The 24702-nt window shown below is 38.9% G+C and overlaps 1 protein-coding gene across 10 annotated transcripts in view; it reads left to right on the top strand.

The window, feature by feature from the left end:
- Window positions 1-24702, top strand: part of PTPRM (protein tyrosine phosphatase receptor type M) — a 502968-nt gene that overhangs the window by 288570 nt on the left and 189696 nt on the right. For all 10 annotated transcript variants that reach the window (XM_054814410.1, XM_054814411.1, XM_054814416.1 and 7 more), the window contains one exon: window positions 1468-1570. In XM_054814410.1, the coding sequence (XP_054670385.1) occupies window positions 1468-1570 (103 nt within the window). The remainder of the gene's footprint in view (window positions 1-1467; window positions 1571-24702) is intronic.

A 24702-nucleotide genomic window follows, 5' to 3' on the forward strand; every position in this document is an offset into this window, starting at 1 on the left:
AAGAACTGTGTAATATTATGTCTTTAGGCTTCTCAAAGTGGGTACCCAAATTACTTAAAATGAATAGTCTAAATGTTTGTGCCTTATGTCCAGGATTGTAAACAGAATAAAACCCTCTCAGCTTACAAGGAGGTGTTTGAACATTTTTTTTGTTTGTGAAACATTTTAAAACTGGTGAATATCAATGAAAAGCAATGAAGATGTTGTTACTGTTTTCACAGCAGACTGAAGAGTTGTGCACAAAAGTGTTAATGCAATTCTTACTTGGCTATATAGGGCAATATGGATAAAGGAGAGAGAAGTTCATATACCTTTCAAGTAGATGCAGCTACTACTGGGAGGGTGAAAAGGATTGGAAAGTAGAGTTGAAGGAAAGACTCATGTTGTTGGAGCTTTTTAATTTGCTAGAGGATCCTAGAGGTTGATATTATCTGTATGTGGAGCATAATGTCTGTGGAGTGACTTCATCAGGATGGTACACAAAGTATCCAGTGGCTGGAAGATGAAGTTAAACAAGTTGAGATGCCAAATAGGTCTCCGTGTTCAACATAAAGTATAATTAGCCATTGAAGAACCTGTGAAAGAAAAGATCTTCTCCCACACCAAATGTGTTTTCTTTTTCAAGCAGGAATTAGTTTAGGGAAGTTCACTGCCCTGCATTATTCCTGTGGTCAGAAAAGATCATTGTTATGACCACTTTTTGCTTTATAGCCTTTAAATCTGGTAATTGTGTATCATCATTAACTGGACAATAAGGATACAACAGACTGCTAAACAACCAATTAACGGAGCAGCCTTCCATCCAATAGAATGATAAAAATGCGACTAGATGATAGCACTGAAAAAAGTAACAACAGAAAAAGACAATGACTGAGGCACCATTTGTTTTAATCACAACTGTAATTCCTTAATGAAGACACAGTTTGCAAAAGTGCTATTGAGTGTGCTTTCAAACCAAGATAAGCTCTCATGGTGATAATCCTGCTTCGTTATTGTAAATGATGTCTGTGGTGGACAATAGACCCAAGACAGTTGCAGCACTAGGTAGAATTCCTGGAATGACAAATTCTGAGAGTGTATCCTAATGCCACTGACATACTGAGAAAGCTGGGCTCAGTTTCAAAAACTACAGTCATTTCAGCATGCACATTTGCAGATGCTCTTCTTGAGATAACTTTTCCTTTCCAAGTCATGGATTCTCAATACTTTCTGCAAACTTACTCCTATTAGTATCTGTTTGCTGGCTTGAAATTGGCAGTGAGCTGGGATTTCTTTGTTTGTGTTATTTTTTGCTGAAGTTATTTAACAGTTGTCTCGCACTTGTAACAGAAAGCATCTTAGACCTATAATATGATCTTTGTATTTGAAGAAGTCTTTAAAATTACCTATTCAAATAAAGATACAGCTCTTGAAAGAAGAAATACAGGAATAATGATTATTTTTGCCTCTTTTCTTTTCTTATTCTAGCACCCTCTATGCCACCATATGAACTTGAAACACCTTTGAATCAAACTGACAGCACTGTGACAGTCTTGCTGAAACCTGCACAGAGCAGAGGCGCTCCTGTCAGGTACTGGGGAAACAATCTTTATAAAATTAAAACCAAATTGATTAATTTCTTGAACATGTTTTCTGGGGATTTTCTACACAGCAATCAGTGTCTAAATTCATGTCTGTATTAGCTCTAATTAAATTAAATAACTGAAGAAAATGAAAGTGCTTTGATGTTGAGTGTTCATGTATTGTTTAAAGGATTTGAACCAGATGCAAGTGGCTTGTTCTTTGAAGATAAGGAACAAAGCCATAGTTCTGTTGTGTGGGTGGCTTCTTTAAGGTAATTGCTTACTGCAGTGTTATAAGTTCAAGGGCATATCACATTTTTTATGCAGAACTACTGTCTTTAATATTCACTCTTGTTTACTTCACAGATTTAAGATAATCAACTCTTAGTAAGTTAGCCAATTTAGACAATATGTACTGTAACATTCATAAAGTATTTACATTTAATTGACCATGGTAGTAGAAATAGAAAAAAAAAAATCAACCTGGAAAACCAGTAGTTTCTTTAGTGTTATATAGTAGCCGTTAATGAATTTCCAGTTTGCAGAGGTTAATTTCACAGCCAGATACACAACTACAGTGTAAGTCCTTCATTGATTAGAATACAAGATGCCCACTTTTCAGTGAACAAAACAGAGGAATGGTTAGATTATTTTGAATGAGAACCAGTAATGAGCTCAATACTCTGAATAAATGAAAATACAGATGAGAGAAATACAAATTTTTCAGAGATTTAGGATGTTTTTCCTTTTGGCTAATCAAGTATCATCAAAAATGGTAAATTTTTTTTGTTACTGTAGGAAGAGTTTCCCCCTATAATGAACAGCTATCAATTATTTTCATCATGATGCTATGTTTTTTGGTAATTTCTGTTTGTTTGGGAAAGACAGATCTAGTATACTCGTGTATGTGTGAATGAAAATAAATGTTCTTTGGGTTTCTTCAGAATATTCAATGTTTCATATAATTAGGGGTTTTTTTACTATACTGTATGTATGTAGATCTGCATTTAGGAAATGTCATCCTGTTGGTCATTCAGGCAGCTTTTCAAAAAGAAAATGCAACACTTTGGGGAAGTCTGAACAAGCTGAGAAAAAAAAACAACAGAAAGCAATTAAAGGAGATTTAATGAAACTTTGATTTAGCAGATTAGATTAGAAACAGAGTGATTTTATGTTTGTCTTTATCTCACAAAGCTATAGTGTAGTCCTTCTGAATTCAAGCATCTGGATTAAAATAATACCGCTTGGAATCATTGTTGCTTAAACACAAACATATTAGACCATTAATAAAAAATCAGTTCCATTCCCTTTTATCTGCATCATGAACTAAAGATGATTGACTCCTATAGCAGTAGTGACATGTCAGAAACTTCACTGACAATAGAAAGGATCTAGTTAGGAGATTAAAGTGTGCCAAATAAGGGGATGAGTGATTAGGAAAATAGGAGGAGAGATTTAAAGTAACATGAAGCTATAGAACTGACAGGTGAACACACAGCAGCAAACTTACCGAGGTCCTTTGCAACATGTCTTAAAATAAAATGAGTGCTGACAGCAAACTCACAATGTAAATACTGAGCGAAGCAGAGAGTGCAAATTAAAGTAAGAATTTCTTAAAACTTTTAACATTTTATTGTGCATTACACTCTCAAGCACACCATCATTGCATAGCTTGCAGAACACATTCTGCATACGGATTTTATCATTTCAGTCTGTATTCATTGGGTGTTAAAAGTTTAGCCATACTTCATTTATGCACACCACTAAGCAAGATGCCTTGTCTATTGATTCTGCTACAACTACCAGCTTGGTTAATGCAGACTTCTGAAACTGCACTAAACTTGCAGTGTAAATGATAGTTGTTGTTTTATTGATCGACACATCAGCCATGTCACATAAAATTCTTTAATTCCTGAGATGGATAAGGAGAGCACAAATTCTGCCATTCCAGTCAGCAAAGCTGATACCTGAGGTCATTCAGAATTGCAGCTTTTTTCTGTGATTAAATTCTTTTCTCTACTTAAATATGAAAAATCCTGCTATCCTCTACCTTATTTAGAATCCTCACACAACCACAACATAAAAGGAGAAAAAGGGCAATGCTGATTGTTTAAATGTTGACTCAAAAAGCAGACATTATAAAAATGTTCAGGAAGCTCTGTTTACAGTGATAAAGTACACATTAATCATGAAGGCCAAATGGCATTCCAGGTTGTTTTAGAATTCGTAAGACTGGACATGATTAAAATGTATTTTGTCAGAGTTTTAATACAACAAATACTGCTTGCTTTGTCTTCAATTTCAGGTCCAGCATGTTTTATGGCTGTTGCTGTGTTTATTTCAAGGAGATTATTTTGGAATTTTGCATGTTTAAAGCAGTAATGCATTCAGTAATGATGAATGTATGCACTTCTTGAACAGCTGGCTAAGCTATTTTGATTTTTAGAATGACTGTAATTTGCAAGGCTTTTTTTTTTTTTTAATTTAAGGTGATGGATCTGTGGTAATTGTGTAATATATGTCTTATTGTGGATATTCTCTTTTTTTCAAAGATAAGTGTATGTAAGAGTCAGTAAAGTTTTAAAGAATTTGCATTAAAAGCATACAAATGCAAATATTTTTTCTATGAGGGCTTTTCAGCATCTGTTGAAGGACTCACTCTTACAAGGCAGTATCATTTGTACCTTTTACTTTTTCAGGGCAAGTTAGCCTAAATTTTAAAATACCCTGGGACCAAATTGTTTGCAGGTACATAGATTGGTCAGTGCCATTTACTAAGGAATGCTAATTTATTTCAAAAATCTAGTTCATACAGGGGAATGAAAAATATAATGCTCGGTGACTGCATGTATTTAGTGTTATTTATATATCCGTCTATGTTAGAAAGAGCTTTAGATTGTTTGCCGCATTCCATTATAAAAGGTTCTTGTGACCTTCTCTGGAAAAGTTTGCCTGCAAGCTTTTAGCTTCAGCAGGGAGAAGCAAGTTTTCTTTGTCGCGTAGATTTCCATTCAGTCTTACCATGATAAAGGTTGAGTATTTCCACTTCTTTATCTCACTTACATAATCAGCAAAATGCTGTCAGCATACCACCCTCCTCCTGCTATTCTGTGCCACATCCTCAAAAAGCCTTAACAGTAAACAACCCCAAACATTGTGACCCAGATAACACTGGAACCACCTGGCGACAGCAAGCACTCTGGGAGCAGCAGGCTGGGGAAAGGAGCAAGAAGGGTAAGAAAGAGGGCAAGACCATCTAGGCTCTACTCTGCCTCCTGATCTTTTTCTCATACTACATTACAGAGCTCAGCTCAGCTGGATTTGCCCCATTAAACCCTTCTCATCAGTTAATGGCCCATTCAGCCACCCTTTCTGCTCTCACAGACACCACAGACAGCTGGTACTTTCCTCTTACAGCCTGAAGTGAGAGAACAGGAGGGCCAAGCGTGTCAGCTAGCAGCGCTCTGTGGATGCAATACTTGGGCATTTAGGATGCCAGAGTACTTTCTTCGCTGAGTATGTGGGATCAGTCCTGAAGCCCCTGGGGCTGCAAAGCCCAGACTGGGTGAGAGGGAGAGAGAGAATTGCAGCAATTGCCAAGTAATATAATTTAAAAGTACCTTGAAAACACGAAGGAAACCACACGCAAATAAACTTTGAATTATATGAGTTGAAAGCTGAGAGTGTGCTAGAGTGAAGGCAGTCTATGTACTCTCAATTCATCCCCTTTATCATCAGTGTGCCCAGCAGCTCCTCCATGCAATTTGGGTGTTATTTAACAACAACTCTACTGGGAAAATAAAGCAAACATCTCTTTACTTGAAGTGCTTAATTTTGAAACATACTTTTAATCTGAAAATGTAATGTATATTATATTTCAGCCCGAAAGACTATATTAAGTTGTTAAGTATTTTGAAGTGCACCTGAAAACTACATGTTATCTAAAGTGATAAGCACTCCTTTCTACTACTTCATTGGGTAAACACTTCTTGATGTGTTCAGATTGTCTAAATTCCACAGAGATTTGAATTTCTTATTGGCCTAATCCAGACCTTTAAAGGCACCCTGTAAATACTAGGTTCATTGTCAGAGGTGGAATTAACGCCATCTGCACACAGTCTCTGGGGTAGGAACAGCATGATTCAAAGGAAGATGCATGATGTATAGAAACCTTTTGCAGCCCAAATCCAGGGGGTACTTCATTCTGTACGTGGCTTAGCCATTTCAACAGCACTCAGAGTATAATGATTCTTAAATGAATGACAGAGGACACCTAATTCCTACCCACTACCTAGCAGCAGGAAGGAGTAAATTAAACTGAGGTGGTCACCTTTGAAACGCAAAGACTTGTACATAATGCAACAGTTCCCCACCTCATGCTGCACATGAAGCAGAGGTCACAATTGCCTCCCCATCCCTGCCACGCATGTTGCAAGGTAGGAGGACATGTCTTAGCGCCTCATCTCTTTCCTTCAGCATGACTGGTGCCAGGAGGGTCAGTCGTCTGCATGTCTGGCCATCCCCTCTGGTTTGTCACTATGTCTACTCACTTTCTCATCGGCTGGCAGCAGGAGTGTGCACTCCTTGTGCCATGTCAGTTAGGGTGTGCAATACTGTTCAGACACTTCCATACAAAGAAATGGGATCATCTGAAGCCTGAGAGACCTTTTGCAGGACCCTCCAATCTGACAGACAGCCTTCCAGAGAAGCCACTACCTACCTTTATTCTTGAAACTTACCATCTTCACAAAAACACCCACCTGGTTAGCACATCAGCAGATGTTTCACTGGCAATCAAGAAATCTAAACAAAAGCTAGCAAGCTAGCCAGGCTGTTTGGAATCCCATGGCAGAGATCATTGGAACTCAAAAAGCAGCAGGGCTTCATGTACTCTGAATACAAAAGTTTCAGGATATTTTCCATAACCTTGAAGAGACCACGGGGCACTCACATTGCTGTTGTGAGTACATGGAAGCCACAGGGCTGGACCTCCAAGTTGCAATCTGCTTCTCAGAGAAGAAGAGGTACTGCTATCTCAGTCTGATTCTCTGTGTTGCATGATAAGAGGGCAGCATTAATTCCCATGCATGAATTATGGAGGCAGACATCATGAGTATGATTATAAATTCAGAATAAGTGAACAAATGAGTTTTGAAATGGCAGAGTGCTGATTTGCACAGTAAGAGACGTGTTAGCATTCTGTGTGAGCAAAAACATGGCAACAGCACATGCAAATAAAAGCATTGCAGTATCTGTACTTTCGGCTCTATCCTCTCACAATTCCTACCTAGAACGTTATGTAATACTAGCGTGTTATTGTGATTTCCTTCTATGCCCAACGACATTACATGGTAATGCAGTAATGAGAAAAAAGAAAATCTCATGTAGACACAGCTGAGGAGAGAAATATCAAAACTGTGCATTAACCGGGAGAGATTTGGGAAGCTTCCCAATAAAATGAAGAGTGAACTTTGGCCTTTCAAGAGCTCACTGATAAAACAGTCTAGATACTTGGTGGATTTATGATGAAGAAATGGTTATGTTGAAATAATGTTACTGTACATGTTCAAGTAGCATTACTAACTCACTAGTATTCTGAAATGTCATGTTCAAAATACAGCCTTTTGAAATACTGTGGTCTACAATACTGTGGTCTACAAGGTCTAAAGAGCATGAAGGGACCTTACTGTCTGTTCTTTAATTTGCTTGCTGCAAGCATCCTTTCTATTGTTTAAGAGTCTGTAAACATAAAGACTTGAATTGTATGCTGTAGGGTCAGCTCTTGCCTGCAAACTGTATTTCCAAATCATAGTTTTACAACCTGTAAGGCAGCCAGTAAACTTGTTTGAGGATGTCTGTGATACAGGAGGGATGGGGTTTTATTAATGCCCATAATTGTCACTTCTTTATAGCAACAAGGATAATTATTTACAGCAGAAGGGTCAATTTCAGTTTCATTGAGGGAACAGTACAATAATTGCTTATGCTGTAAAAATGCTGTAATTCTTTTTTGTTATGCAGTAGAACTTGTCCCTGGATTTTTACTGTGACTTGAGTTAGAATTTATGGTACGTGTTGCCTGGGCATGTGTGATGCAGCTTCACATGTCCTGCTGGCTTGTTCAGAAATTTCTATGGTCCTTTTACTGTCACTTCTCACATAGTCCCTGGGTAAAGGGAGCATTGATTCTTGATTCCTTTAAGTAGTAATTTGTGTCACTGAGAACCTAGCATGTAACGCTATCTGTCATTTAGCAATGTGATTAACAAAAATTAATCTATGGTAAATAAAGCAAGCTAGAGCAATTCCAGAATAAAAGAGAGAATAGATTATTCCATATCTCTGAAGAGATTATTTTTCAGTTTCATAACTCACCAATACTTTCTCAAGTGTTTTGCTTATAATTAACAACTGAAAAATTTGCTTCACTATTATGAGGTTCTGCTTTTTTTTTTTTTTTTTAACCTTCCTTCTACCTGCTGGCCTTAAGTAGGGTGGAGACCGTATCTTTACATTATAATCTTCTCTGTATTGCTTACCTCTCATTCTGACAGCATGATAGGCTAGTTCTCTGCTAACATCCTTTGGACCACTGGGTTGTTCCAGTCTCGCTGGTGAAGGCTGAAGTCCAACAGCTATTCAACTGGTGAATGATAAACTCTTGGAACTCATAGCCTGTTTTGCTGGCTCTGGACCACCAACTTCAGTCAGAATTGATAAAACATGTTTTTCTTAAATCTACTTCCTAAATCGAACAGCTCATCTCTGAGTATGCAAGGAACAGAACAGTGTCATTTTTCCATGTTCCCTTTCCAAGGAATGGCTACTCAGCTCATCTTAGCTTACTTAAGTTCAGACTTTTGGCATGTATATTTACTAGTGCACTTTGTATGCCCTGTACTGTTCTCTGGTATGGAGGCCAACTGGCTGAAAACAGTCCATGTTCATACTGGTGAGCTCCCTGGCACAATGACCACCTACAGACTGCCAGTTGGGAATGGGCCCTGATTCATGTCTAGAAATTTTGGTGACAGAGGTACCTGGCTGGTGCCAAAGCCTTCCTGGGGGCCTTTCAAACCATTTAACAGGAAGGATGGTGTTGTGTTTCTACGTTTAATCTCCTGTTACGCATATAGCTTAGATGGATTTTAGGCACCTCAGTGTTAGCAAGTCTGAGCCACCAGACTGTTCTCAAGTATCGCTATGTTCTCAGTAAACCAGCAGAAACCTCTAACTAGGAGCAAAAAGTTCCTGCAGCTCCTCCTAGGCAAGCAAGAGACCTGAAGTTCATGTTCTTTTCTCACAGGATTTTTCATGTGGTTTATTTTAGATGGTCACTGAATAAAAACAGAAATAATGGACAGAATAAGGAAAGTCTCCATTTGATTAGGCAGGTTCCTTCATGAATGCTCTCTTTCTGGTTCTCTGATTCTTCCTGTATTTCTGTCTGCACGCTAGGCCAGCCTTAGCAGGAGACCACAGTAACACTGTTCAGAGGGCTGGGAGCAATATGGTGGAAGCCTCTCTGGTGGAAAACCGTATTGAACACTGGCTTCCAGTTTCTGCGAACATGTTCAAGTCGTTAGGTTATTGTGGGAAAAGGTGGCATGACTGTCACATCTGTCATGAGACAGCTCAGACGTTTGCACCCTAAGCAGATCTAGACATATACAATAAAGCCTCAAATAAAGTACCTTTCAGGTCTTTAAATGTAAGCATCTACTTCTGCCTAACTTTAGGTAGTTTCCCAATTATGGGCACATTGATCGCCCCGTAGAGACACTATGAGAGGTACAATCCCACCTTCATCTCCGAGTAGCCCTCTGGAGTTGTACAGAGACGTGTTTTGCTCTCCCACTGAGTGTATAGGGGGCTCAAGTGTATATATTTCTGTGCACTTACCTTCAGGGAGAGAGGTGCTTAATTTAGGGACCTTAATGAAAGAGTTATGAACATCACTGGAAATTACTGCATTATATGATTTTTAAAAGTGTACTCAGTTTATACATACCAGAGTTCAAACACAGAACAACCAGAGCACTCCTTGAAGATGTAAGAAAGAGATGGCTGTTGCCCTGTGTTTACTGAAGTATGTCAGGGATTTGTTTTCATTTTACTGTGTGCTGTGGAAGGATTGAAGGGGGAGTATGTGAGTCAGCTACATTTCCCCGAGTGGTTGTTGAACAGGATTATGCGGGGATGTACTTTCTGGAGACATTTTAAAGTCATTTTCTGAGGATGTGTATCACAGTAGCTGTATGTTTGTAGCCACAGTGCTGACCCGTTCTGAATTCCTGTGAAACTGCAGTTAGGAACTGTCAGGCACATAAAACCCATTGCTGTCTGTGGGTGCTTTCCCTGTTGATCTTACTGTGTATTATGTGTGTGCACTTCCCATATCCTTAATGTCAATGTGAAATTAGATTTTCTGCTGTGGTTTATCATCTCACTACAAACCCCTTTTTTGTTTTCGTGGAGTTTTGAATCTCATCAGTATTTTTGCTCTCAGGTGCTGGATGCTGAAGTGAAGTGTCTGAAGTGAAAAGTAGGGAATCGGTTTTAGTGCTCGTTCACCCATTTGACTAAATAAGCACTCAAGTCAGTCTTGCAGGTTGCATTGGAAGCCATAGCTGCTTGGGCCCTGTTAGTACTGAAGCCTTGGCAATGTTGCACATCAGTCTTTCTATGCTTTAGCCATGTCATATGCTTTATGGTTCTTGAGATTTTTCTTTCACAAGTATTTAAATTGACTATGTATTTTTAAGTGGCTCATGAGCTCTATACCAGTTGCCATGATGTAAATATATATTCGTTGTGTTGTATTGCAAAATACCTAATTATCAACTGAGAAGTGACCCAATAATATTCAGCATGTTTTTTCTATGGATATCAAATATAAGTATAACACATTATAACCCATTTGGCAGTAAAAGTAGATCCTGGCTGCAGCATTGGATTGGAATGCTGCACAGAAAATATTGAGTAGCCTTTAGGATTAACCTCCTACAAATAGGATGAGATGCACAGTTTACATTTTATGAACTAATAACAAGGATGCATGTTGTAAGATAGAAGCTCTTTTTTGGAAATAACAGAGCAGAAGAAAGTGCGTATTGGTGGCTTGTGGTGTGACTGTGAATCATCAAGACAGGACATGACTGTAAAATAAGCAGATAGGCCGTATACAGCAGGTGGGGTCTCCAGCAAAGGTGACAATCTATAAATGCCATTGTACAAGACACTGGCAGGACCTCATGTGATCTCCTGTGCCTAGATCTGATCTACCAAGAAATGCCAATTTACTAGGACCACAGCAGCAAAGTGTTATGGCATAAATGATCAGTGAATTGGCAAACCTGTGTTACTAGTGGAGGGACCGAGAGAACTAGACTTGTTTCAGCTAGCCAGTTAAGGCCAAGAGAAGGACAATTTCCAAGAGCAATTACAATTCAGAGAGAATGTAAATAAACAGCTCAAATATAAAGTCTCTACCCAGTGGTGAATTGAAGCTCTGAAACAGGTACAGATATAAATGTCAGGAAGGTGGTGCTAGATAAATTTATAGAAATGGTTATGTGATGTGGTGTTGTGTGAGAGTTAGTCACACAGCACTGTGGTGCCCGAAGTCCCTCTTCAATTTTACGTACATATCAGCCCCTAAAAAAGCACAAGCTTTTGTCAAGATGCTCACTTACTAGGGTCGTCTTCATCAGGGAGCCAAAAGTCAGCAGCATTTGTTGCATAATCTAGGTTACAACACAGAAGTAACCTGTACCTGTTTAATTGCTTTTTCCATAGATTCTTTGACAGTGGTGCATTGTCATACTGCTTTGACCTTAGGATTTTTTCTTCCAGTATTGTGTTTTCTGAGCAAGTTTATATGAGCCCTTTATTCACTAGTAAATACTAAATGGCTGCATTAAAAAAGATTCTGTTATTAATACATAAATATATGGCAAGAGGACTCTGGTTTCCAGGACAAAGTAATTTGGGGGAATTCCTAACTCTCAGTATAAATAATATTTGATTGACCCATTCTGTGTGTACTAAAGAATTTTGATCATGTATTGCAAGCAAACAAGTGAATGCTTTTATTTGATATTAAGTAGTATTAAAGGAGATGAAAGAATAAAGAGGAATACTACATGGAAAGAAGAAGAAAAGCTATAGATGTGCTCCAAGTGAAACACTGTCATTTCCCATACTGGATGCTGAAAGGGTATTCATTTTACTGAACATTAACATGAAAACTTCCTTTCTGTTACACTGTTCATTTAAGCAGGAAAGGAAATCACTGGCATTTACAACAAGCATCATGACTCTAAAGCATTACTAAGTAAAAGCTAATCTGCTCAACTGGATTACATTAAATGACATAAAGAAACATTAGAGTCACTTACTGGGCTCTACAACTGAAAGCAGCAACTCTTTAGTCAGGAGCAGTATAAATGCCTCAGTCTAAAACAGTCTCAGAGAGCGGTAGGATAGATGTCTAAGGCATTATAAAAATGTTGAATTTAGGGAGAAATTACCATGGGGAAATCAGACGAGGGCGAATGAATTAACCGTGTTCTCACATCTAGAGTTGAAGCTGTTTTCAAGATTAGTCTCGTAGGGTAGTAGAAGCACAAGGCCAGAATCTCATCTGTATTTAACAGCTGTGCTAATCCTGAACTGTGCAGAATCTTTTATCTATGGCCAGATTTCCTGTGGGAAGAGCTGTACAATGTCATGCTGCCAGGGTTTCTATGCCACCTAATCCTACCAGAGTTGTTCCCAATGCAGGGAGGAGGAAGAGTTATACCTTCACTGACAGAATAGAAGGTCAGCCTTGTATTTATCCACAGAAGTCCTGAGAAACTGGGGACAATGCCACAAAACCCAACTGTTTTTCTGTATCTGCCTGCATCATTCCGCACTGCTGATTAGAGTGCCCTGCAGAGCCTTTTTGTGGAGAAGAAAGGATGAAAATGAACACAGACAGTAATCTCTGCTTCCAAATTGCTGGACCAGGACCCACTGCATTTAAGTTGTGGAAAGAGATGATAGCATTGAGAGATGAGAATTTTGTTGTGGTTATTTTTGCTGTGGTCCTACTCTCCCACAGCAGAGTTGGCAGGAGAAAATGTGTCTGTGCCTCGGGTTGCTTAAGTGATAACGCTAGGCTTTTCTGTTGTAAGTGAAGCACAGGCACGTGCTGCTTTCCACCAAGTCTCCCATGAAAGCATAGCATCTGGTAGAAAGAGAAAATGGACAAACGAGACAACATCTTAAACCACCACAGCGGACCTGTTTGAGCTAGTCTCTCTGTGCTCCATGTTGTATCCCCTGGTTGAATAGATTAAAAACTTTATATCCTCTGTGAGTGCTTTAATGAGCAGTAAACAGTTTTCAAGCTTTGAATCAAAAAACCTGTTGAAATTGGCTTGTGTATTCATTCAGCTGCCTCAGCAAATATTTTTCTTTCTGTGCTGCACACAAACCAGCAGGTTGCAGAGCATCCTTAAAAAAGGGAGAAAATAAGCATTCTCCTTCTACTTATAAACCACTCATTTTAATACATCTATTTGCTTAATTCCCCAGCTCAATTCAGTAGTGAGTTTCCAGTGCATGGCTTTGTAGAATATAGGAAGATCTCGTTCTTTTAGTGTTTTAATGTTTTAGGTCATTAATCCATTAACTGATCTCCTGCTCTAAATACCAGTTCTTCATTTCTATGTAATATCCGGTCTCCTTGATCACTTTGCACGTGCATATTATTTTGCATTCATAAATAAGAGCTGTGCAATTTGCCATAGTTACACATGTGAACGTTGTTGTATTTGCAGTGTCCACACCTCATGGACACTCCCCAGGGCATAGTCACAACATTGCAGGAGTTTATGGCTTACTAGAAAATATTGAAATAGAGTATTGCTTACTTCTAATCCATTTTTCTTAGTAGAAGTGATTTTTTTAAAATTTGTAAACCTCTGCAGATATTGCAGTGCAGATCTTTATGTTGCGATTTTAAATCTATAAGCTCTATGTGTGCTTTTCCTATCTTTTGCAAACTGCATCCTTAGGAATTTGCAGAGAACAGAATGAAAACCACTGCTTTAGGATGCAGCGTCTTATATAATAAACATAAATAGGGAGCTGAATACAGGAAAATGAGCAATAGTGCATCTTACCATTGATGTATGGATTTAGATCTGAGGAAATTTTCCTATTCTTTAAGACTATCACATTATTTCTCAAAGTATTTTCTTTGTTATTTTTATACTTTGTGTAGCTACTGATCTTCTTCAGGGCTATTCAGGAAGAAACCTGTGGTTTACAAGTGGCCCTGGCTTGCTTTGAAAGTCAAAATGATTCAGGCAGGCTCTTGCATGAAGACTCCTTCTTTTTCTGTTACTCCATTCCTTTTAATTCCTGTAGAGTGTTTTATCATATTATATCCAGGAGCTCTGAACATTGTAGAACAATAACAACATAGTATAGTATTTCTTAAAAAAAATACCTGAATCTCAAAATTATCTAGTTGAAATGGCATAACACATTCATCCCATGTAGATTTAAAGAACTACTAATGTCCCTGTTAGGTGGGAGTCTGCCTTCCTGATTTCTCAGGAATACAAGTGAACTGTTCATTTAGACATTGCTAGATCTATTCTCTACCTAATTTGTGAAGACTAGGTAACAGCATTGGATCATATTGTGCAATAAGAAAAATAACTAGTTTGTTTCTTCTTTGCACCCTGACTTACATAGCAGGAAGGAACCAGGTGGAATCTGATGGTTCGGGTACCATCAATGAGTTTGCTGGACCTGAAAGTGTGTTGTAACAAATCTTTCCATTCTAGTGAGAAGCAGACCTACAATTTGCAAGTAGTAGTGAGCTTTCTTTGAATATCAGATAGTCAAGCATACACTTTCAGAAATGCTACTACTGATTCTGATAAGATGGGCTGCATGATCTCACAGGTTGTTGCATATTGGTTTGCATGTGTTCAGACTCCTGGAATTTCATTTTGTTTCTTCCTCATTGATCTGTACTTCAGTAGCATTGTGCATCAATATTTTCTCTCTATGCAGCAGATCGAAAAGAAAGGATCAGCTCTGTCATGGCTTTCAGTTTTTAATATTTCCTTCAGATCCCCACTAACTTTGTTCTTATTTAGACTAAATTATTTTAGACAGTTTTGCTTTCTTTAATTTCTTTTAATCTTTACTCCTTTTTCCATGCTTTCCAGTTGCTTTATAAATTGGCCTCGGCAACCTGAAAACTAGTGAGTTGAATGGTGTAATATTGGCTTATAAAAGCACCTCATTTGCTGTACCAAGATATTTTTCTCTCATATTTATGAACTTATCATTTTTCTGTGTTCTTTTTGAAAAGAAATTAGGCAAAGAACATAAAGCTGATTAAGAAGCTTTGAAGTGCTCTTTGGATTGTTCCAAGTATCATAAATGTAAATTGATTGAAAATATGTTTTCTGGCTTGGTACCAAAATATATCGCCATAGTTTCAGCAAAATTCATTGAAATAGAAAACACTGTTAAAAACTTAAACCTTAAGGATTCAATTCTTCAGACAATGAAAATCTTATTTTATGATATAATGGCGTACTTTAGCCTGCAATAATAGATAAGATTGTGCAGTTCTTATGATTCACTAATATGCATAGGATTTCAAGGTCATATTATTTGATTTGGACTAACCTTGTGCTTGTTTACGATCTGGTCACATTCTGTTAAATCTTTGGTAATTCATCTGACTTCACACTCAGGTAAATAATTTATAAATTTATTAAGAAATCTTAAAATAATTTATATTCCACTGCTGGTATTTTTTGAAAAAAACCTTGGCTTTCTAAAATGGTAGGACCACATCTGCTACGGTTCAGCGCTGAGAAACTGCCAATCTGACTGAAACAAATACTTTTAGAATCAACTGCTGGTTCTTATAGATTTTTATACCATATAAGGTGATCATTTTACATAGCATGTGTGATAGCTAACCTTTAATTATAATTGCTGTGTCCTGGTGCTTGTTACAAATTTCTAATTACTAAATTGCAATGACATCAAAGAAAAAAATGCTCAGACAAAGAAATCTTTAAATTAGTTAAGTCAAAAAAAATCAGCAGCAAAAATCTTTCATCTTGACCTAATTTACTTGAAATTCTACGCCTGATGTGAAGATTAATAACAGGTGGCCTTTTAGGGAGCACTCAGCTTGAGTCTAATGTTCTAGTTGTTCTTTTATTATCCCAAACCTCTATAACTAAAGGATTTTTTCACCCTGCCCTTTGTTCACAATATGGGACTGTAATTGAGTTCATATTTCTCACCCAACCTTTCAGCTGTAATTAATATTTTATTATATCAGATTTTATCACTAAATAGCCTAGCAGCAGGGTATTGAGCCACACACACGCTCCCACACACGCTTACACGCACAAAAGCGATAGTGACTTATGGATGCCAAGCAAGTTCCATGTAATGAGTTATGGTTGAGAGAATACAAAATACGTTTATGGTACCCAGCTAATATTCCAAAGCAATTTAGGACTGATCTTATCTTGATCAAACCAGGACAAAGAGAAATTAAAGTTACAAGCATGAAATATTCAACACTGTGTTATTATATCAAACACGTGGCATCTAACAAAAATTGTCTGTGCAAGACCAGCTATTATCTGTTTTCATTATTATATTTTATGAGCAAGAATGGTTTAGGTCATACGCTTTTTGTACTGAGAGTTACACACTGTTCTCTGAGCTTTGCTAAGCATGAACACCTCCACAGCATGACAGATGTAAAAATCTGAGCATTTAAGTTGCTATGCTATTTGTTTTTTACACTGGAATAAACCAAAATGCCTTCCTTTCACTGCAGTGCATGCTGAGGGTTTTTTTCTTACTCCAAAATATTCTGATAGAAAGAAGGCATTTTTAATACAAATTTTGAAAGATTGAGGCAGTCTTATCATATAAATAACTGTAAACAAGATTGGAGAGAAATGTTTCCTAAACGTAGGTAACTTTGATGATCGGTGGTTTTTTTTATAAAAGCCTTCCACATAATTTGGGACTAACTGGCATTCCTGTTCCAGGCAGGATTTTACAGAAATCTCTGTCTGTTCTTCTGCCTCTCCCTTTCCGTCTCTCCCTCTTTTCCTCTGCATACCTCTCTCCCCCCACCTCCCTCTCACTCTCTTCCTCCTTTCCTCCTTCTCTCCCTGCTTTGAATAGGTGATTGCTGGAAAAACACTCAAATTAAGACAGAGGTCACTGGCAGGATAGTGAAGAAGCTCTGTACTTGAAATTGTTTGTTAATTCTTTGATATCAGCGGAAAAGCCTCTTGAAATGTATCTCTGCAACAGTTTTTTTAAATTATTTTTATTTATTTGTACACAACAAAGTGTGTACAACTCAGATAATGAGTAGGCCCATCTTACCCAAGGGAGAGCTCTGTTGTAGAGCTGAAGAGGAGCTAAGCCTCTTCAGATGGCCAGGAGATGAATTACAGTGTATTTAAGGTTACTGAAAACCATAGTCTTACAGTGGTAGGAAGGATGGCCTAGAAGATACAGCACTGGGGCTTGATGCAGATGAGAGCACGGTTTTATTTCTGGTTCAAGTAGGGACAGTCTGTATAGCTTTCTGCAAATCAACATATCATGCTCTCTCCATTCCTATCTCTAAAATTAATATAAATGGAAATAGCATTCTCCTCTCTAAAGGAAAAGAGGAAATTATATCTATGTATTCTTCTGAAGAACTTGGCAATGGTGAGGAGTGTCGTAATAACCAGCTGTATGTATAGGTAACCGTCTGGAGAGAATTTTTTTTTTTTTTTTTTTTAACTCACCTCTTCCATGATGCCCACCAGAAGATCTTAGGATAGTGGCTTTGTGGAATATTTTGTGGAATTATTATCCTCACAGTCCATCCCTGGTTTTCATTCATTCTAAAGCCATGTTATGAGCAGATTACAAAGGAGGTAGGAAGCATCCCTGTTTTATACTGCTCTGTAGTGAAGTCAGTCTCAAAGCCCTGGAGAATCTGAAGCCTTAGGTTAGTTCAGTTTAGACCAGCATCATTTAAGTTAGTGATACTGCTGCTTGGGCTTTAAATTAAGAGCATAAAGCCTTGTGGAGTGGGATCAATAGTATCTGGTGTCTAGAGGGACTGAGCCCTTAACACTCAGTTGGACTAAAACCTGTTCACTGGTAAAATAAAGGAAGGAAGTGCTCCTTGGCTTGTGTATGGTATATAACATATCCAAGATAAGAATTACACTTTCTATAACATAACTAAGTTAAAGCTTACACCTGATTTTATCCTGATTTCCTAAAAAAACAACGCTTATGTATCATACTGTGCACCTGCCTGTATGTTCCTTCTTTCCCTCATTAATATTGGGACTCTTGGAAATTTTCAAGCATATATGAAATAGTTTAAATGTTGCATAAATAGTAAGTTTCTTCCACATTTTGGAATCTCTGGGTGCAGAGGAAAGACCCAGATTAGCATGCTGAAGGATAGGCTGTGTTACGGTGTGAACTAGTTAGTTCATTTCATTGGGTTCATCAGTAGAGAGCTACAATTCACATACCAGCAAGCCCATATGTAGCCCAGAAGCAGTCACAGCATGTGTTGCCTCTTTTCCAGCCAATATTTGGGAGATACTAAAAGGAGCTGGGCATATTGAGGGTGGGAGCTGGGTATCACAGACAACACGTGGAATATAAATGGGATTACGGCATGTTCTTGGGTACACATTCTGAACTTCTTGGTGTAAAACTTGTAGCATCTTAGTCTATTTTAAGGCTTTGAAGCATCTCCTGTTTCAAATGGCGCTTAAATAAAGCAGTATTGGATCAATGTAAATGGGATGTTGTGGTCCCATGTACATGAAAGACATATCAGCAGAGAAGTTTTATGTTTGCCAAAAATATACCTATTAGAAAGACTATCAGCTTATGTGTACCTGAGTTATTTATGGAAGAAGCCAAGTATCAGTTGGTAGCACAGTTTAAAAAATACTTAGTAGATCATTGTGAGTGTTGAAGAGATCTTGTAGCGGTCATTCTTGAATAAACAATTCATGTCCCCCAGTCTTATAAAAGTATATGACATGATTTTATAACTATATTATGAAATATAGTAGTTTAATGAATTACATGCAATATGTTTGAAAATATGTTTGATTTTATAACTGTATATTTAATTATGAAATCAAACACCTTTTCAAACATATTGCATGTAATTTGTAAAAAGTAGCTGACTGTAAGTTGTTAAAAATGCTTTGTTTAAAGTGTATCTGTATTATTTTATCTTTCCTACTACTGCTTTTTCTTTCACTTCTTGTTTATCAAAGATGATGGTACATCTCAACGTGTTTTCAGTATATTATCCATTCTTTTATTTTCCCTTTTCTTCTTCTCCTCTTCTCTACATTTGTACCCTGTATGGTCTTTTGTATTCTTAAATGTTTCAATCTTTTTCTGGTTTTGTTTGCTCAGTTTTTCTTTCCATTTTCATATGCACAGTTACTTATCTGCAAATTAAAACTATTCAAATGTGTCCATACAGTCTCTTCATTCTAAACATTACTTTTCCCACAAAAAAGAAAAAAAAATCCACTGCCAAATCCTGGTGCCCTCCTTAGCTTGTCACTTACAGTCTGTGTTTAGTCGCTAAATCTCATTGATACAGTATGGAGCACATTAGGGGAGATCTGTAATCAAAGATGTATTTTGCTTTTCCAGCAAATACACAGTTAATAGCTGAGAGAATTTATGAACATAGAGCCAAATGCTCTCTTGCCTTGTATTACTTAGACCTGTAGAAAATGACTTTGAAGTCAGTGTAAAACAGTACCATTAGAAGTAGATTTAATTTTATTTTCATTTTGCATTCACTTTATTCTGTGCAGGACTACAGAATATGTACAAAATCTATGTATTTGTGTTGGGTTTGCATGGCAAGGTTTTGGTAGCGGGGGGGGCTACAGGGGTGGCTTCTGTGAGAAGCTGCTAGAAGCTCCCCCTGTGTCTGATAGAGCCAATGCCAGCCAGCTCCAAGATGGGCCCGCCGCTGGCCAAGGCCAAGCCAATCAGCGCTTCTGTGATAACATATTTAAGAAGGAAAAAAAACAGTTAGAGCTTTTGCAGCCAGAGAGAGGAGTGAGAAGATGTAAGAAACTCTGCAGACACCAAGGTCACTGCAGAAGGAGGGGGAGGAGGTGCTCCAGGCGCCGGAGCAGAGATCCCCCTGCAGCCCGTGGTGAAGGCCATGGTGAAGCAGGCTGTCCCCCTGCAGCCCATGGAGGAAGGATGAGGGGGTGCAGAGATTCCACCTGCAGCCCGTGGAGGACCCCACGCCGGAGCAGGTGGAGGCACCTGAAGGAGGCTGTGGCCCGTGGGAAGCCCACGCTGGAGCAAGTTCCTGGCCGGACCGGTGGACCCGTGGAGAGATGAGCCCACGCCAGGGCAGGTTTGGTGGCAGGACTTGTGACCTCGTGGGGGACCCCACGCTGGAGCAGTTTGCTCCTGAAGGTCTGCACCCTGTGGGAGAGACCCACGCTGGAGCAGTTTGTGAAGGACTGTAGCCCATGGGAGAGACTCATGTAGGAGAAGTTCATGAAGGACTGTCTCCCGTGAGAGGAACTCCATGCTGGAGCAGGGGAACGATGAGAGGAGTCCTCCCCCTGAGGAGGAAGGAGCGGCAGAGACAACATGTGATGAACTGACCATAACCCCCATTCCCCGTCCCCCTGTGCCGCTGAGGGGGGGAAGGTTGAAGCCGGGAGTGAAGTTGAGCCCGGGAAGGTGGGAGGGGTGGGGGGAGGTGTTTTAAGATTTGATTTTATTTCTCATTCCTCTACTCTCTTTTGCTTAGTAATAAATTAGATTAATTTTCTCTCTAAGTTCAGTCTGTTTTGCTCGTGACGATACTTAAGTGAACGATCTCTCCTTGTCCTTATCTCAACCCACAAGCTTTTCATTATATCTTTTTTCTCCCTTGTCTAGTGAATGAGGGGAGTGATAGAGCGGCTCTGGTGGGCACCTGGCCCCCAGCCAGGGTCAACCCACCACAGTATTTTTCTCACATTTGTAATTTGAAGAAAAAGCAGCTGAATACATGAATCCATACTAAGTATTGAGAGCACAAGCCACAGAGAGGTTGTAAGTGGTTAAGAAAATGTATGTTTCTGATGATAGGTTTTTTTTGTTGCCTGCAATGTTTTAGAACAATTTTTTCAGCAGAAGAAATAATAATGAAAAACTTTACCTTCAATATAGGTATATGCTTATCTTTATAGAAAAAAAGGGTAGAAATACGTGGTTATTTCTGAACATGGAGACTTGCTAATGCATTGTCCTCCATCAAATTGATTGTATCAGTATAGAGTAGTAGTCAGTCCCTTGGAGAGGGGGGGTGGGGAAGCTTTATTTCAGGATTAAGGAATTTCAGGTGTAGAAATGTATGTAACAGTTGTGAAAACATAGTTGTGTCCTTGTCATCCTGTTTGCTGTAATTCTGACAGTCTTTTAGGTTTGTATACCAGTACAGTAGTATCATTCCCAAGTCCTAGCTGGGCACCAGTACTTAAATAGTTAGAAATAATTAATCATGGGGCTGTATAGCCAGGGAGGAAAAAAAAATCATCAATATTTATCAAGGATTTAGGGTGTTGGGAGGGTTAAGATAACAGTTCTGATTCCCTTGCCAGCCAGCGAATCTCAGTTAACAGCAGAGCAGTCTCCTTTGCCACAGTTACTGTTGGCATTGTGTCTAACTGCTACTTAACATATGTGTTGATCAAACGGTTCTTATCAATTTTAATATGCTGTTTCAGTAGTAAATTAATACTGGCTTTGAATAAGGGTAGGTTAGCATATGTATTGAATTTATTGATTTTTGCAAAAGATGGACTAGACAAAGTTAAAACTGCAGTCCATCAGCACGCTATATGTTGTAAAATGGAATACAGATGATCTACTAGCACTTACATATTGGCAATCTTTTATTATCCTTCTAAACCAAAAGTATTGCAAACTGAAATCCTTAAAAGACTTTTTTTTCTCTCTCCTCCTCTGATTTATTTACTAACAAAACAAAGTTATATTTTGAGTCATCATTTATGATAACTAAATCTAAAGGCAGAAATATTTGACAAACATTTCGTGAATAGTGCATGATTGCCTGCAATTACAAGGCTGAAGATCTACTGGACACACTCTGTCCCAATGTAGTGTGCTTAGATTCTCTAAAACAGTGAATCCATACACCAGAAAATAAGGCAAAAATTAAATACACTGTGTCATCAGGACTAGGTGGCACCCATCTGGCCACTGGAAGGTGGAAGAAATGTGCGTCATTGTCTCCTTTTCCTTTCTTGCAGATTTTCTTCCAAGAATTTTTGGAGCCTAGGCTCTGATGTTTCCCTTAAATCCTAGAGAGTCCAAACTTGCAAAAGAGAAATGTATCAGTTCTTCTGTGTTTGGAAAAAACACTTAAATCCATGAGGAACTTATGGTGGCCATGGCTTTACCATATTCAGAGCCCATCTGACTCTTCCGCAATTAAGATATTATGTAGCAACTGCTTTCCTTCTTGAAGGAACTGAATGCATTGTCATATCCTTCCCTGGTGGCTGTCCTTGGAGGAAAGAACAAGCAAAATATCTTTAACTTCCAGTGACAGAACTGTCGGGATTTCCTGTATAAATCCATAGGAATGCTAAGGAGAGGTTTGCTTGGATGTATTTTTCCCAGAAAATCCCCTTTGTAAATACTGACTTTTAAGTCTTTGAGACTGTCCATACGAAAGAGTTGGGCAGTCACAAAGCAGCTTAGGAGTTCTACATTAAAAACCAGATACCGTTCCCCAATGGATGTGGGTCTGTGAAGATAAAGCTTATTACGACACCTGAGAGTTTACATTTGGCAGTATCTCTAGGGGCTGAACCTAAGCTGTCTTATCTCCTCCTTTACAGCTGTTTAGGTATTTCTGCTTTGATTGATCTGAGAAATAGGGCTCCTTGCCTGACAATGGAGGTGCTGTATAATATTAGTTCCTCTTGTGTTCACTCCAGGTCTGATTCTGAAAGATTTGTGGCTTTCTCCAATTTAACTTTTCCCATGGGCTGGAAATTTCAGGTGCCAGTAATAGTGTTTCCTGAGAATGAAGACAGACCCTGCCTTGGAGAATCTAACCAGACTTCTCTCTTGACTTGCAAAGCCAGTAAATAAAGCCAGGTGTAGAAGTAGAATCATTCAATTCAAGTTTCAACAAGATGCTGGCACAAAGCATTTTCTTTTCTTAGTCCCTTTCCTGCACTTTGGAAGCACCAACTGTCCTGCAGACTTACAAACCTGCCAAAGATCGTGGAATTTTTGTTTACATAAAACCTCCTGACTTCTAGTAAAGATGCAGACAAAAAGTTATTGGGATAAAGACTCCCTTCACTCACAAAAAGAAGAGGCAGTACACCTTTAACACTGGTATGTCAAGCACTTAAATGTGAACAGTTGCAAGAACTTTGATTGCTTCTGTGTTGCCAATATTATTTGCAGCATGGCCTAGTTCACCTTATTTTTTCCCCTTTATGAATTAGATCTCAGTATATTACTTTAACAATATTTGCATCATTGTTGGCATTTGTACAGCAGCCTTAATTTGGAAGTTTTGTTTGGTCTGTTTGTTTTTCTTTACTGTAAATTCTATATTTTCATATCTGAACCTTACATTTATGCAAGGCTTTTTTTTTTTTAAATTCTTCATTTTTTAATTCATTTTAGAAGCTATAGCAAACAAGGCTGTATTTTTCTTAAAGTCCATAAAATCTCTGATCTCCCAAATAAAATGTTATTGAAATAGAGGGGGCTACCTTAAGCAGGCATCTCCATCATTAGTAGGCATACTCATTTGTGCTTTTGCTAATCAAAAACTCCCTGGTCTGTCTTCTACTCCATAAATGCCAAGTTTATGGAGTCATTGATCTAATCCCTAACCCACCTGTAACAATGCCGATTCACTCTCAGAAAAAAAAAAAAAAAAAAAAAAAAAAAAAAAAATTCCAGACTCATGCAGATAGCTTCATTTCTAATGCTTGGACAAGAAAAGTCACCCCTCCCAATTGAACTACACATTTTATATTCTTTCAGACTGCTCTTGTCCTGAGACCATACCCTCTCTAGGAACAGGCATTATTGCAGCCCGTTCTTTCAGCCTATAAATGCTGACCTTGATTATAGCAATGCTCTTTGATATGTAGACAAAGCACAGTTGAACAGTGTCTGCTTCCCCCTTTGCCAAAATGTGCAAAATTCTACAGTGGTCAGAGAGACAGGACTACTGTTCAGCTGGTTCGCTGGCTTCACATCTGTACTGGAAATGACTGCACATGGAGTATATTTTGTTCAGTATATACTATGTATTGCTAGAACTCCTGACCCACTGGCAAAGCCTATGTAACTATGGTGGTAAGACATCTGATACATTGAGGATTGTCATTATCACCTCTGTTTAATGCCACCTATAATAAATATACAGACTCTTGCTCAGTAGGAGGAGAGTTAGTGGCAATTTCTTGTAGCTGCCTTCTCTGGAAGGGTCTCCAGAGGGACCTTGACAGGCCTGAGAGGTGGGCCCGTGCGAACCGCAGTGAAGTTCAACAAGGCCAAGTGCAAGGTCCTGCACGTGGATCAGCGCAATCCCAAGCACAGCTATAGGCTGGGCGAGGAATGGATTGAAAGCAGCCCCGAGGAGAAGGACTTGGGGGTTGATGAGAAGCTCAACATGAGCCGGCAGTGTGCGCTTGCAGCCCAGAAAGCCAACCATGTCCTGGGCTGCATCAAAAGAGGGGTGACCAGCAGGTCGAGGGAGGTGCTCCTGCCCCTCTACTCTGCTCTTGTGAGACCCCACCCGGAGTAATGCATCCAGCTCTGGGGGCCCCAGTACAAGAGAGACATGGAGCTGTTGGAGCGAGTCCAGAGGAGGGCCACAAAGCTGATCAGAGGGCTGGAGCACCTCTCCTGTGAGGACAGGCTGAGAGAGTTGGGGTTGTTCAGCCTGGAGAAAAGGCAACTCCGGGGAGATCTAATTGCAGCTTTCCAGTACCTGAAGGGGCCTACAGGA

This window comes from Grus americana, chromosome 2 (assembly GCF_028858705.1).
Source record: "Grus americana isolate bGruAme1 chromosome 2, bGruAme1.mat, whole genome shotgun sequence".
Taxonomy (NCBI): Eukaryota; Metazoa; Chordata; class Aves; order Gruiformes; family Gruidae; genus Grus; species Grus americana.